General features: G+C 36.7%; 1 protein-coding gene across 3 annotated transcripts in view; it reads right to left on the reverse strand.

The window, feature by feature from the left end:
• LRBA (LPS responsive beige-like anchor protein) overlaps positions 1 to 13,974 on the reverse strand; it is a 406,974-nt gene that overhangs the window by 353,781 nt on the left and 39,219 nt on the right. For all 3 annotated transcript variants that reach the window (XM_051619696.1, XM_051619697.1, XM_051619695.1), the window contains exons 2-12: positions 11,952 to 12,183; positions 11,718 to 11,818; positions 9,442 to 9,537; positions 6,412 to 6,533; positions 6,181 to 6,307; positions 4,775 to 4,894; positions 4,336 to 4,482; positions 3,320 to 3,517; positions 2,536 to 2,669; positions 1,161 to 1,269; positions 894 to 1,046 (exon numbers count right to left, since the gene is read on the reverse strand). In XM_051619696.1, coding sequence (XP_051475656.1) covers positions 894 to 1,046; positions 1,161 to 1,269; positions 2,536 to 2,669; positions 3,320 to 3,517; positions 4,336 to 4,482; positions 4,775 to 4,894; positions 6,181 to 6,307; positions 6,412 to 6,533; positions 9,442 to 9,537; positions 11,718 to 11,818; positions 11,952 to 12,183 — 1,539 coding nt within the window. The remainder of the gene's footprint in view (positions 1 to 893; positions 1,047 to 1,160; positions 1,270 to 2,535; positions 2,670 to 3,319; positions 3,518 to 4,335; positions 4,483 to 4,774; positions 4,895 to 6,180; positions 6,308 to 6,411; positions 6,534 to 9,441; positions 9,538 to 11,717; positions 11,819 to 11,951; positions 12,184 to 13,974) is intronic.

The raw sequence follows: 13,974 nt of genomic DNA on the forward strand, positions 1-13,974 counted from the left end.
GTTCTTAAAACCTTTGCAAACTGATGAAAAATTTATTTTTAGTTCTAAAACTATAGAGTGCTGTGGGGTTTTTTTAAGCTGGTCCAGGCTTGTAAAAGCATGACAGCACAGCATTCACACAATCACAGATAGCTGAGATTTAAAGACACCTCTGGAGATGAGCAAGTCCAAACACTCTGTTCAGAAAAAGGTCACACATGAAGTATTATAGAAAGGTGCTTATTTATTATAGGCTTAAGTATTCTTTATAGGCTTAACTATTTACATATCTTCTTCCCCTTCATCTCTGAGAAATAATGACTTACTTAGTACTTAATAATTTAATTTAGCTGTAACAAACAGATTTTTATGATGACTTAAACATTTGCATTGTTGGTGCTGTCTCGGTTTTTGAAATGCAAAACAAACCCTTATGGAGGAGATAGAAAAAATCTGATAAGAAAGTTTAATTGGAGCCAACTGGAAAGTTTCCATCCAAGATGTTCATTCTAAGTGAACACAGATTCACCAAAACAAAAATACTTTGAGGCAAATATGTCCATTTAAATGACAACTTCAAATCTGACAACCAGGATAAATTTAAAATTTCTGGGTTTTTGCAACCTGACCCATCCAAGATTCCTTCTCTATGTACAACACTGACTGGGTCAGAGACTCCACAAGTCACTCCCAACTCTGTTCTGGAGAATGCTGCAGTTTTACAAAATCCCTGAAAACCCTGGGAGTCTGCAAAATTTGACAGCTACATGCAGGAAAGTGGAGGGTGAAAACAACTCCTGTATGATTTCTGCTAGAGAGCTGGGACCTATAAATCTTGGAGGTCAGACTTAGTCTCAACACTCCCAAATTGATACATCATAAGATACCTTATGAATAAGAATAAGCAATTTTACCTGTGCTGGGATATGAATCCATATTGCAGGATTAAGGAGAACATGATCACACAGCTGCTTCAGTAAGGGCACCCCTGTGTGTAAGCTGCTCAGGTATTTTGAAAAGGCAAGGCAGAGTTCCAGCACAGCTTGGGTAACATGGGCTTTGGAAGACTGTAAAAGATGATCTGCTTAAGGAAGTGCTCTGCAACAATCTAGGAAAAGTATTACTTTGAAAAAAAATTGAACATTAATGTAATGTAAGTCATTAAGAAAGATTCGCTTTACCTTTTCTAGGCTATATCCTATCACAAGGAAGCCCTTACAGGAAAGCATCTGTTCTTGCATAGCGATGGAGTTCTTCAACAACTCCATGATGAAAGCCAACAAAGTAGAACTGGGTGGGGGGAGAAAAAAAAAGGGGTTACAATGAGACAAAGTATCCGACTTAGCACTTCCACCACACAGCCCGGAGATACACTGAACGTGTTACACAAACGGTCAACTCAGAATTTTTGAAACAAAAAGACTAACTTTGAAAGCTCTAACTTCTTGCTTTTAATTAATGCATTTCTAACTTGAAATTCTGGATTCTGAGATAACTGTGAAATTGCAGAATTATTCTGAACGCATGTACTTGCAGAGCAACAGGTAAGTACGTAGTTCTCTCTGCTTTATATTTAAGTTACAAACTTATGCAAGATCAGTAGCGCAGGCCATTGCACTTCCTACTGCTTCAAAATGAACCGATACTGGAAATACTTTTCTAGACACAGCTTTGCTATTGGCTCAATCAAATTCAACTTTGTGCTGCTGCCAGAAGGTATGTTTGCACCCCTCCCCTTGTGTCACACCACTAGTGCCTATGAATCAAGACTTCAGCCAACAGAGAAGCCCTCTATTGCTGGGCCAGTTTTAAACTGAATCAAATCTCTGACTCATCACATACATGCCCAAGTCTGAGCCAGCTCAAGACAGGCCCAGGAGTGTACCAATTGGCTGAAGGAACATTGTGACCACTTCCTTTTTAGCAACAATATGGATGTAGATAGTTCTGAAACAGTCATGAAACTAGTTGCAATGAAACAGTGCCAACTAAACAGCAATTCTAAAGTGCAATCCCTTTGCTATTAATACTACTGTTAGAATGTCCACCAGTTTCTGTGCCAGGATGTTCAGAGGGTGGAATGAGTCGAAACAGAACTGAAACCAGAGAAAAAGCCTGTGAGTAACACTTAAAAACATTATCTTCCAAAAAGTCTGAAAGAAGAAAAACAAAACAAACAAACAAAAAATCCAAGGAAAAACTTGACATAGCTGAAAAATTTATCCTTCCTAGAGTTTCACCTGAAGTCTTCCCCAGTGGATTTTCTGCATGATAGGAATAAGCTGAAGAGAATGCTCTGTAATTCTGCTACACAAAACAACATGTGAAGCAGATATGTGTATATTTTGATTCTGTGTGAACATTCATCGAAAATTTGGTACAAATAAACAGCTCACTTTGAAGTCCTGTCTGTAACTAGACCACCTTTTTGCTGTTAGACATAATTCATCGTTGCACAAGACAATTTAAACCACCTTGTCACTTAATAAAGCAAGAGGTAATTTCCTTTACTTAAAAAGAAACAAAGAACAGAACACAGTAAGTATGTGCACTCACCAAACAGTTGTGTCAATGTGGTCTGATGAATACTGCCTATAGTCTAACTGTGCAAAGAGAGGGAAAAGTACCTGCACGCCTCCAATGGAGTGCAGGGCACTTTGGATAGAATGTGTTAAGACTGCTTTCACATCCTGACAAAGAAAAATAAAGAAAAATTGAAATCTCCTTCAGAAGCTGTTAAAAAGTTAGTTAGAAATAGCTTGAAATTTCTTCAATATAAAAATTGTGTTATTACCAAATAAAAGTTACAAGTACAAACTGACTGCCACAGCCACACTAAACACCCAGTCTGGCTGACCTACTGTTTTAGACACAGTCTACAGTGTAGATCCTCAGACGAATAAACAGAAGGTTGCTGATGAACTCTAAAACAAGCCTTTAGTAACAGAGAAAGACTAGAACAGAACATGAACATTTTCTGACAAATTAAAAATTAAGGCACTCGAAGCACAGGGAAGAAAAGGCATAGCAACAGGGCAGAGGATGGCGGTTAGAAATTTCTGTAAGGGAGTGAACATATAAATTAGGAACAAGGATTTTTTATTTTTTTTTTTAAACTAACACAGTCTTTGTAATACTGACAATTTTTAGGTTGCAACATTGACAGAATAAACTTTTTTCTTAGTGATTCCACATTAATTCAAGAAACAGGCACCAGGCACAACCAAATAAACCCAAACTATTAGTAGTTACCTATCTTATCCAAATCCCTACAAAACTTGATTTTTAGGTTTTCAAATATAAATAATTTTTATCCTCCAAATCTATGAAAATGAAATACCTGCAGCATGAGGGCATGTGGTGAATGAACAAAAATAGAAGGGTTATCCTTAGGGGATGACTCTAGACACAGCTGTGCATCTGTAGCCCTTGGATTGTACATAAAAGCAATAGCACTGGACAGTTTGCCATCATAGAGTAACAATTTGTGATGTTCATCAAGGAAGAGATCACTTTCCGCCTTGAATTTGAATGTTCCCTGGATTAGGGAGGAGGGTTAAGGAAGGAAAAAAGAAAACTATTAGATTACAGGCATTGAGAACGAAGTTCAGAACACAACTATTGCCAAAAAATTACTAAAACACTGTTTCTTAAACCTAGACATATTCCAGAAAGAAGGGGTCTCCTAAGAACTGTGACTCAAAGTCAATTTTACAGAGAATTTTACTGCAGAATTTTTTTTGACCCCTGAAGAATGACATTGCCCAAATGGCGGGTAATGTAAAGGAAACACATTAGCTAAGGAAACAGAATGACAGTCAGCAATGTTCACTCAGAAGGAACTAATAATTGAGGAGCAGATAGATTAAGAACCATCTTTTTTTTAGTGTATGTTTGTACAGCTGCTCAGGAACAACAGTCTTCAGTTAGTGCCCCCCAGGCTATTGCAAAACAAATAATAAATCACTGCAACAAAACTAATCCTCGGCACTAACCTCACACATTAAAAATACTGACTAGCACAATCAACTAAAAAGCTACATTTATAAAACAAACACTTGATGTATAGTTTTCAGCCTCAATGAAAAAATGGATCTAGCCAGAGAAAATAGTGGTGTTCTCCCTCTCCCAACTAGCACAGAAATTCTGATGATTAAACAGGAACACAAATTTATTTTTTATAAGAAATTAAATAATTGAATTAATGCCTAATGTAAGGGAAGACACAGGCTTATAAAAGAAACATGGAAAAGTTGACCAAAATTATTACAAAGTAAGAAGATTTTTAGAACATAGAGGTGTCACAACATTCTTAAAACACACCATAAATAGTCTTATCAGTCAACTCTAAGATACCTTATACCCCAGACCAAGCTGATAAATGGCAAAGATCTGAGCAGCATTGAGAGCCTCACTAAAAAGGTAAATGGATGTCATTTGCCCACAGAACACTCGATTGGCATCAGCTGTTTCTGAAGAACCCAGGAAACACTTGTCAAATGTCTGAAAACAAAACAGAACTCATTAAAAGGGTTTTATCTATGCTACATAAGCAAATTATGCAAAGAATACACATATTATCAGGGATTATTATTTTTACATAAACAAGCATTTGAGAGTCTCAGCAGAAGCAACTTTTAAGTCCTGAGATGCATAAAAGCAGAATCTGCTCCTCTACCAAAAATTATTAATTTTATTTCATTTTTTTTTCTTTTTATTAATAAAACGTCAAAGGATATCTACTTAATCCAGCAAGATTATCAGATATACATATTAGTGTAGAGGGATTACTTACATCACTGGTGTTGACAAACCATGTTATTTCTCCATAAGATGCCAGTTCCCCATTCACGTAACATCGAAGTTCACTATTCTTCCAGCGGTTATATATGTGCACTATAGTAACCATATACCACTAAATGATAAGAAAACAATGGATACCATTCTATGGACACTTAAAGCAGCTTAAGCATTAAAGTGAGGCATAGTAGAACACATTCAACTCATTATTTTAATTAAATTAAGATTGAAAGACTAAAGTTGAAAAGATTAAGTCACTTGTGAGTTTTCCTGCATAGCTATGTTTAAGGATAACATGTCATCTTTTTCCACAAAAAGCAGACACTGAAGCTTAAGATATTTATGACATAGAACTCCACAAATCTTCATGGCAATGCTGCAACAAATTTGACACTGAAGCCACTGTGCAAATAAGATTTAAGTTGGGTTACTCTTAGCATGATGGACTACTGCAAATGTCACAATCCAAGGAGCAAGGATTGCTCCAGACTAAAGACTTTCAAAGGCTGCACATGTCAAATTATCACAAACAGAATCTATATTTACAGCAAAGGATTACAGATAAAAAATTCCTGAGGAGGCCTATTCTTCCACGAAATGTTTATGCCAGTTGCTCCAGAAACATTAGGATAATATTAATTGAAAAAGGAAACATTTTCATTATAGCATAATATTAATTAATAGGCCAGCAAGCCTTAAAATTAATAATAAAATGAGCTTTTATTTTCATTCTTACATTTACAAAAATACATAGAATAAAGCACCAAATCAAAGAGACTATTTTCTGGACAACCTGAATGAACATGAAGTATAGGATTCTTTCAAGAATGAATCTGTTGTTTTCCCACATTGAAGAAGATCAAACCCGTATTAATGGTCCTAGCTTGATTAGAAAAATGCAGTCTGGGATAGTAATTATGATTTCTTAAAATAACATGGCATTTGTCCCCATCAAATTTGTAATGACATAAATGGGAGCCTTAGCAAAAGCCATTAGGAAAAGAGCATGTCTGGAGGTGGGTGAAAACAAAGTATAAACAGAGAATGATAAAATCACAAGCCTTGTGACTTCCAAATATCACAGAATCGTTTTGGTTGGAAAAGACCTTTAAGATCACAAAGTCCAACCATTAACTGTTAATACGTACAGCGAGTTCTCAGAGAACTCACACAAGTCTCAAATTCATAAAACTTCTGGTTAACTGTATTTTCTAGTTCTTTCTTACGCATTTCATGAAAGATTAAGAACAAAGAATATTCAGAACACAAATTTGTTTTGGTCGTTCCAGTGTCCCTACTCTTATACAGAAAGATAAGCCTAATCAATACCTACAACACTGCCTCTCGAGGCTACATTTTTAATTCATGAAATGTGTTTGAAAGATTATTATTTTTACTCACCTTTTGTGGCTTGAAATCAAATTTTACACAATGCTGGAAACCTTTTCCTTTCGATTTTATGGACGTTACAATCAAACAGCCTCCAACAAAGTGAGCAGAATAACCAAGTCCTTTGTTTGTTCGAAAACTAACAAAGAGAAAAAAAAATCAGCACATACACAGGTGAAAGCAGAAATCACTGAACAATTCATACAAACTGAACATCAGAAATATGGGTTTACATAAACTCACCAATATAAATAAGGCTTATCCTTATCCACATTGATATTATTTACAGGATCCATTCTTAGCCAAGTGTGGAAAGTAAACCCATTTTGGTACGGCCACTTGGCTATAGGAGGTAAGGCAATAGCCTAAAGAAAGCAAAAAGATACTCATGTAGAAAAGTCAACATCACAATAGTAAAAGTATACAGCTTAAAATATACACTGCAGAAGTATATTGATCTACAGACACACATTACAAATTCATACACTACAAATGTGTACAGTTCCTCTACCCTAAACAATATCTGGCCCAACCTCTCTCTTTTTTGTACTCCATTGTTAAAATATTTAGTTGATCTAACTGTTTAAAAACTGGTCTTGATATCTCAAAGAAGATTATTGATAGTAAACTCTACTTCAAAAATTAAATGCTTTAGTGGAAATTTTGTAACATAAAAATGCTAAATGCAAGTTGATTTTGTTTTGTGGTAACCTGACAGAATAATCTATCTACGAACTTATTTTCACATAGAGTTGGTTTTCAGGTAAATCACCAATTATGAAAAAAAGCATGCTGCAAAAAGAGAATCATATTCATTTCACTTAGGAGTTCACTTTTTCTCTTGAAACTCATGTCTACGTAGCCTTCCAGTTAGAATATTACAGACTTAGAGACTTTCTTAAAAAGAAAGGTAATACAATCCAAACGCTTCGTATCAATACACTGTGCTTATGTTAGCTCAAAAGCTCTGAAGTTATAAGCTGTGTGGCATGTTCCTTTGTTTCAGTTGGATCTTATTGTGTGGGGTTTTTTATTTGGTTGGAGTTTCTTTAACATTATTAACTTTTCATTCTTGTGCTGCACAGACTTGCAATACAAACTTCAACTATGACTGCCATAACCTCTGATCAAAGATGTTGTCCAGATGATCAATACCAATGAACAAAAAACATCAAAGAACTTGAGTGTCGCCAGACTCCTTATTATGCTCCCATGCTCCATTCAGCTATCCCTGTCCAAACAAAATGCTATAAATCCTTCTCTATACCAGCTAACTAATCAGTCTGCATGTCTTTGAGCCCAGCCTTTGGGAAGTGGTAGCACCTTCATTTGTTTAAGCTCACAATGGATCTTGGAGTAATTACATTAAACGCTAAATTTCTAAGACTTCTCAATTTAAAAATACATGAGAATATTAACATTAAGGTTACTGAGGCACCCCAGTATCACATATGGTTCAAGCATACAACACAGTTATTAGAAGTTAAATACAAAAACAATAAAATAATAACCGAAAGGAACAAAAGCATATCTATTGCCAAGTTCTGTTTCATGTGATAAACATACAGCTGCAGTAGCATTTTTCCAGTAGTCCACATTTTCAAATCTCAAGTTCTCATTAAAAAAAAATAATTAAGCCATCAAGTTGCTGAAGTTTAATCTCAAGCCACCAAGGCAGAAAGGTAATGGATTTAGGCAAAGAAAACTGGAGCAATCTGATAAATCTTACTCAAATCTTTTTCTGACTTAAGCATGAAATTTTGAACGTCCTATTTGATCCCATGATTTTAGGAGCAAAATTGTTGATACACTTATTCCTACAGAAGAATCTGCACAGCACTTCTTAATGCATTGGGTCTATGTGTAGGTGCATTGGTAGTGGGAGAGGGTCCACAGTGATGGTTCCTGTGAGAAGCTGCAAGAAGCTCCCCCAGCTCCAAAGCCAGACCTGCCTCTGGCTGAGGCCAAGACCATCAGCAACAGGGATACTGCCTCTGTGGTAACATATTTAGGCAGGGGAAAAAGAAACTAGAAGACCTGCAACGGAGAGAGGAGTGGCATGTGAGAGAAACACCTATGCACACACCAAAGTCATCAAGGAATGAGGGGGAGGAGGTGCACTGGAGCAGAGATTGCCCTGCAGCCCATGGCGAGATAGCAGCCTGAACCCCTGCAGCCCATACATCACAGTAGAGCAGACATGGACACGCAGCTGTGGAGGACCCCATGCCAGGGGAGGTGATTGTGTCCAAAGAAGGTCACAACTCAGTGGGAAGCCCACACTGGAGCAGTCTGTTCCTGAAGAACTACACCTCGTGGGAAGGACACACATTGGAGAAGTTTGTGGAATACTATCCCCGAAGGTTGGGCTACTATGCTGGAGCAGAGAAAGGTGTGAAAAGCAAGGAGCAGCAAAGACGTGATGAACTGACTGCAACCCCCATTCCCTATTGCCCTGAGGCACCTGGGGTAGAAGGCAGAGAAACAGGGAGTGAAGCTGAGCCTGAGAAGCACGGAGGGTGAAGGGAAAGTGTGTCAAGATTCGCTTTTATTTCTCATTACCCTACTCTGATTTGACTGGCAATAAACTAATTTTCCCAAGCAGAGTCTGTTTTGCTTGTGACTGTAACTGAAATAGTCTGAAAAAAAACAAAAAAAAAACAAAAAAAACCAACCAACCAACCAAAAAAACCACACAAAAACACAACAAAAAACAACCCATAACAAACCAAAAGAAGCCTCATTTATAATAATGCTTTATGTAATTGTATTGGTTCTTCTAGAGTGATAACGCACATTTATGATAAGCATGACAACCTCTTTTCACTTGTGCCCTGTGACAGGACAAGGGGAAATAGATTCAAACTCGAGCACCGAAGTTCCACCTCAAAACGAGGAAGAATTTCTTCACTGTGAGGCTTACAGAGAGCACTGGAACAGGCTCCCCAGAGAGGCTGTGGAGTCTCCTTCTCTAGAGACTTTCAAGACCTGTCTGGATGCCTTTCTGAGTGATCTGCCCTAGTTTTTTTTGGTCCTGCTCTGGCAGGGGGGTTGGACTCAATGATCTTCGGAGATTTCTTCCAACTCCTAATATTCTGTGATTCTGTGATTTATTTAGGCATAACGTAGGTGTCAGGCAGAGAGGAAAATTTGGTTAAAACTTTTCACCTATGAGAATGACAGATGAAACAAAAGAACACCACAAATGAAAACAACCAACAGCCCTGATAAAACAAAAAGCGAACAAACAAGAGACTTAAAATATCTACATACTGCAGCACTTTTTCCTGGAAAGTTGAAGAAGGCATCAGGTCCATACTTCTGAGGCATGTGTTTTAACACAGACAATAGCTTCCCAGCATGAGGTGGCTGATAAAGAGAATTATTGCACTTGTAAATAAATAAAACAGACCCATAAGAAAGAAAAGACTATACACACAAAAAATTAATTTTGCCACATTTTAAAGCTTTGCACATAGTTGAGTAATACTCTGCTAAGACACTTAGCACTTTGAATAAACAGTATTAACAAAAAGTCATGGATACCGTCACACAGCACACAGCAGGGGTATTAAAATACAATTAATAACTAAACTAAGGATTTAAAGACCAGAGCCACTTTCATCCAGCATAAATGAAACTGACTCTGAATATTCCTCCTTTTATCTGCTCAATCCCATCAGTGCTACTGTTTGTTTGGATTTTCTGTGAGCTAAAGAAAATTAACTGATCCAGCTAAAAACTAATTCAGGAAAAAAATGCAAAACAATTTTCAGTTCCAGCAGTTGTGGACTGTGGCTGCATGAAGCCATTGCCAGCACAAGGGAGATGGGGAAAACCTAACAAAAGGGAGAGGGAGGATCAGCAGACAGGACTATTTTCATCAGGACTGCAGTCATATACTGTCTTTGGTTATATATAACCCTTCAAATAAGTCTGTGCAGAAGGATTCAGTTCTCAAGGGCAGTTTGGAACATCTAAACTGAGTGCTCAGTTAGTGTGAATACTTAACACGTCCCCACCAGCACCCTAATTCTGCATTGATTTTGTTGTAACATTCAGCAACCATCAACTCCAAATCAAGTACATGAGCTCAAAACAACAGAAGTACAGCAAATACTGGTCATAGCGACAGAACAATCTTGTGTGTCTTCTTTTATCACTTCATAATGTTCCCATGGATCTACCTGTAAACTATGATTTTACACTTCACGTCTTTCTCTTAGTGTCCTGTTTTCCCTCTAGTAAGCAGCCACCCTCTGAAAACTAAGCATTGCATGCATAGCAAAAGTCCCAAAATTACAGTCAGATAAACAGTGCTTCATGAATCCTGAATAAAAATTGAGGAGGAAACACTGAGAACCGCTTGGAAGTCTTCAGCACTACAGAATTCAACTAGGTGATCTGTTTTGCAGCCAAATACTTTGTATCTTTACAGCACTGCTGATTTTATGATTTATGGAGTTGTGCAACTCCTCAGCAATGCAATTGTGGCATTTTTCTCTTCCTTTCCTCTATAATTAGTCTTTCATAAAGAAAGGAAATTAAATGCAAATAGCAGAGAGACAGGAAATGAAAAAGTTAATGTTACAGAGACAACTTTAATTCACCTATGGTTAAATATACTCTGTATGTTCAATTATTAAGTTTAAACCCTCTATTAAGTTTAGAGTGTTTTTATTTGCACAAGTTATGATCTCCAAAGTTATTTATTTCAAAGGGTCTTTTAAAATTTGCTCTTTATTTATGCATACTGTCTTTTATATTAAATACATTTTTCAAAATTATTGGAAGTCATAGAGACACTGCTGTCCTTTCTCTACACTAGGCAGAGTATTTAGAGACAGCAGGAGATCAATTAAAATTCAAAGCAGATAAAATTATTATTTAAATAATGCTGATTTCCAGCAAAACAACAATTTTGTGTGGCCTCTACAACATACACATTTTTACTTTCGGGAAAGAAGTTCTCAACAACAAAAGACCACCTTCTTCTCCCTTTCCAGTTCACACAGGAACAGGAGAAAACACGATACGATTTTTCATCTGGAGCTTATTTTCTTAATTTCCATTTCTGCCAAAAATTCACACTTCCCTGTCTAGGTATTTTTTTTCAGGCTTCAGGTAAAGAACAGCAGGAAAACAGAAGCACATTGAACTGCCTATGTAGACTTTATAATTTTTTTTTTCTCTTCCATCTTAAAAAAAATGTTAATCCTTTTTCCTTCCATTTCCTATAACTGGAATTATTTTTAAAAGGGCATAAAAGCACTTGTTTCAAGTCACCATATTATTCCCAGATGTTCAAAAAGATCAATTCAGTTCACAGATCCAGAAGGAAATTTAATTTCATCACTATTCTATTCTCTGTATTTTAATTACTTGCAAGTAAAAAGATTCATTCATATAATACCAGAAAACATCCTATATTTCTTGGTACATTTAAAATCTGTTTATTACAAAGGTTATCAAACAGCCTTTTAACCTATCAATATTAGGAAAAGTAGAAGCAACACTACAAAAATGGTTTCAGTTGAGTTTTCTTTTACCCATCTCCCTTTTTCTCCTTGCAGCTTGCTGAAGAATAACTTTAGCTCTCGCACTGTCAAGTTATAGCTAGCCAACACACCCAGCATATCCACTAAGAGATCTGAAAAGAAAAAGAACACCAATATAAATGTTTAATAAAAAACAATGTCAAATTTCTATCACTTAATAAATGTTTCCATGAGACTTTACAAAAAAGGAATACAGTTTCAGTCACACACTGAGTGAAACTGTACCTGCAATCATGTTGTCAGCTCTATCAATCCTCTTGAGCACTTGTTCAACAAGCCCCACTTCCGTGCATGCTTGCAGATTGCGTATACTTTTCTTCAAGATTGCTGTAAACATGCTCCACACTTCAGCCTGGCAGGTGATGTCACACTTGTCCAGCAAGTCTACCATGCAGGTGATGCCCTCTACTTCTTGGATGATAAAGTTCATTTCCAAGTCAAATTGTCCTCCAACAAGCTTTCAGACAAAAGATAAAAAAAAAACTTAAGACAATTGTATCAAGGTACCATTCCATGTTTAAAGTTATTAATTCTGCAAGAAGCAAAAAGACATGAGCTAAAAAAGAAACATAAAGAGGCCAATATAATTATATCAAGCCTTATTCTTCCTCTGTTTCAAGTTCTGAAGAGCACCTTCAACAAAGGTGCTCCTAGGGTGTTACCTGCTATCAGGTAATTGTTAAACACCTGGAGGTGTTTAAAAGATATGTAGATGTGGTGCTTAAGGACATGGTTTAACACTGGACTCTGTAGAGTTAGGTTAATGGTGGGAGTCAATGATCTTACAGCTCTTTTCCAACCCAAACTGTTCTGTGATTTTAAGTGTTCTAAAACAGATGAAAAAGCCAAGTCAGCTAAGATACCATAAACGGCCTGGAGTAGCCCTAAAAGCTTTCCTTCTAGTGTGCTTAAAACTCCTCAAATAAGAGGGTAATTGTAGCTAAAAGGAGCTGATTCAAGTCAGAAATATTACCACTTGTAACACTTACAAGTCATGCCTGAGATATTGAATAAAGCTGGTTAAGTATTAACTGCCAGTTTCAATAGTAGCCACAAGTACTAAAAGGAAGAAAAGGCTTGCTATATCTGCATGAATGTGAAACAGCAGCACTGTTTAAAGCCTTTGACTATGGTGTGGCTAAGGTACTTAAATCTTGTAATATTTCAGGTCTCCTAGGTGCAGGCTTTGTTTGAACATACACTGAGTAACTAAACATATATGCACGTGCCAAAGACATGAAGGAGGGAAGAAAAGAACCTACTTAATTCTCATTTGTATACTTAATAAAATTTCCAGCTGAAGGAAAGACAGATTGTACTAAACTCCTCTACCCCAATTCCGTCCGGCCTCCACTTTTTAAACTTTTCTTGGACTTCCGAACTGTATTAAAACTTAATGCTTGCCATGCTTGCCAAAATATCCATTGTATAACAGCACACAATAGGAATTCAGATAGCATTGACTCAAATGACCAAAATGGACTCACACTAAAAAAGTATTTCAGTTCCTTCTCATTTTTACAAGTCTGTCTAATAAACAACATTATTTCTGTCCTACATGGTGCTCCTCTCACATGCTTTGACCATTAACAGCTTCAGTACCGTCACTTCCTAAGTCATACCATGTCAAAACTGCCCCAAAATGCATATACTAACTGGCTTAAATATGAGCTCCAACAGCTAGTCAGGATCTGAAGATAAACCTACACAATGGAACAGAATATATGTTCTTCATTAACTACTGAAATTACGATACATTTTCCTCAAGTGTCTAAATCTTATTACTTAGAAGCAGCAATATTCGGTCTTCTGAGTATAAATCAGCAGTGGCCAAAGCACAAGAAGCAGAGAAAGTTACTGCTTTTATGACAGAATAGACAACATCCCATGATAATTTCTAAACACTAATTTATACTTTCCCTTTTTCTCTCTTTTTGGTCATGAAAAAATAATTATGCAATTTACTATCAGATGCTTCCTTACTATCTAGGGAAGGGAAACTTCATTAACTGAATGTGAAGACTTGAATTATATTCCCAGGTTTTTGTTTTATCAACTCATGCTGTCCTCTCAAATCTATCAGGTCATTATTATTCTCCAAGCCTCAGTTTTCACCCTCCATAAGATGGAGCAGAGGCCTACCTCAAGAAAGCTCTGCAAGGTAGAATTCAAGGGAGAATGCTGAGCAGAATGGATTAACACAAATGCAAGGAAAAAAGTACACCCCCTTAAAAAAAACAACCAAACA

Source organism: Apus apus, chromosome 4 (genome assembly GCF_020740795.1).
Source record: "Apus apus isolate bApuApu2 chromosome 4, bApuApu2.pri.cur, whole genome shotgun sequence".
Taxonomy (NCBI): Eukaryota; Metazoa; Chordata; class Aves; order Apodiformes; family Apodidae; genus Apus; species Apus apus.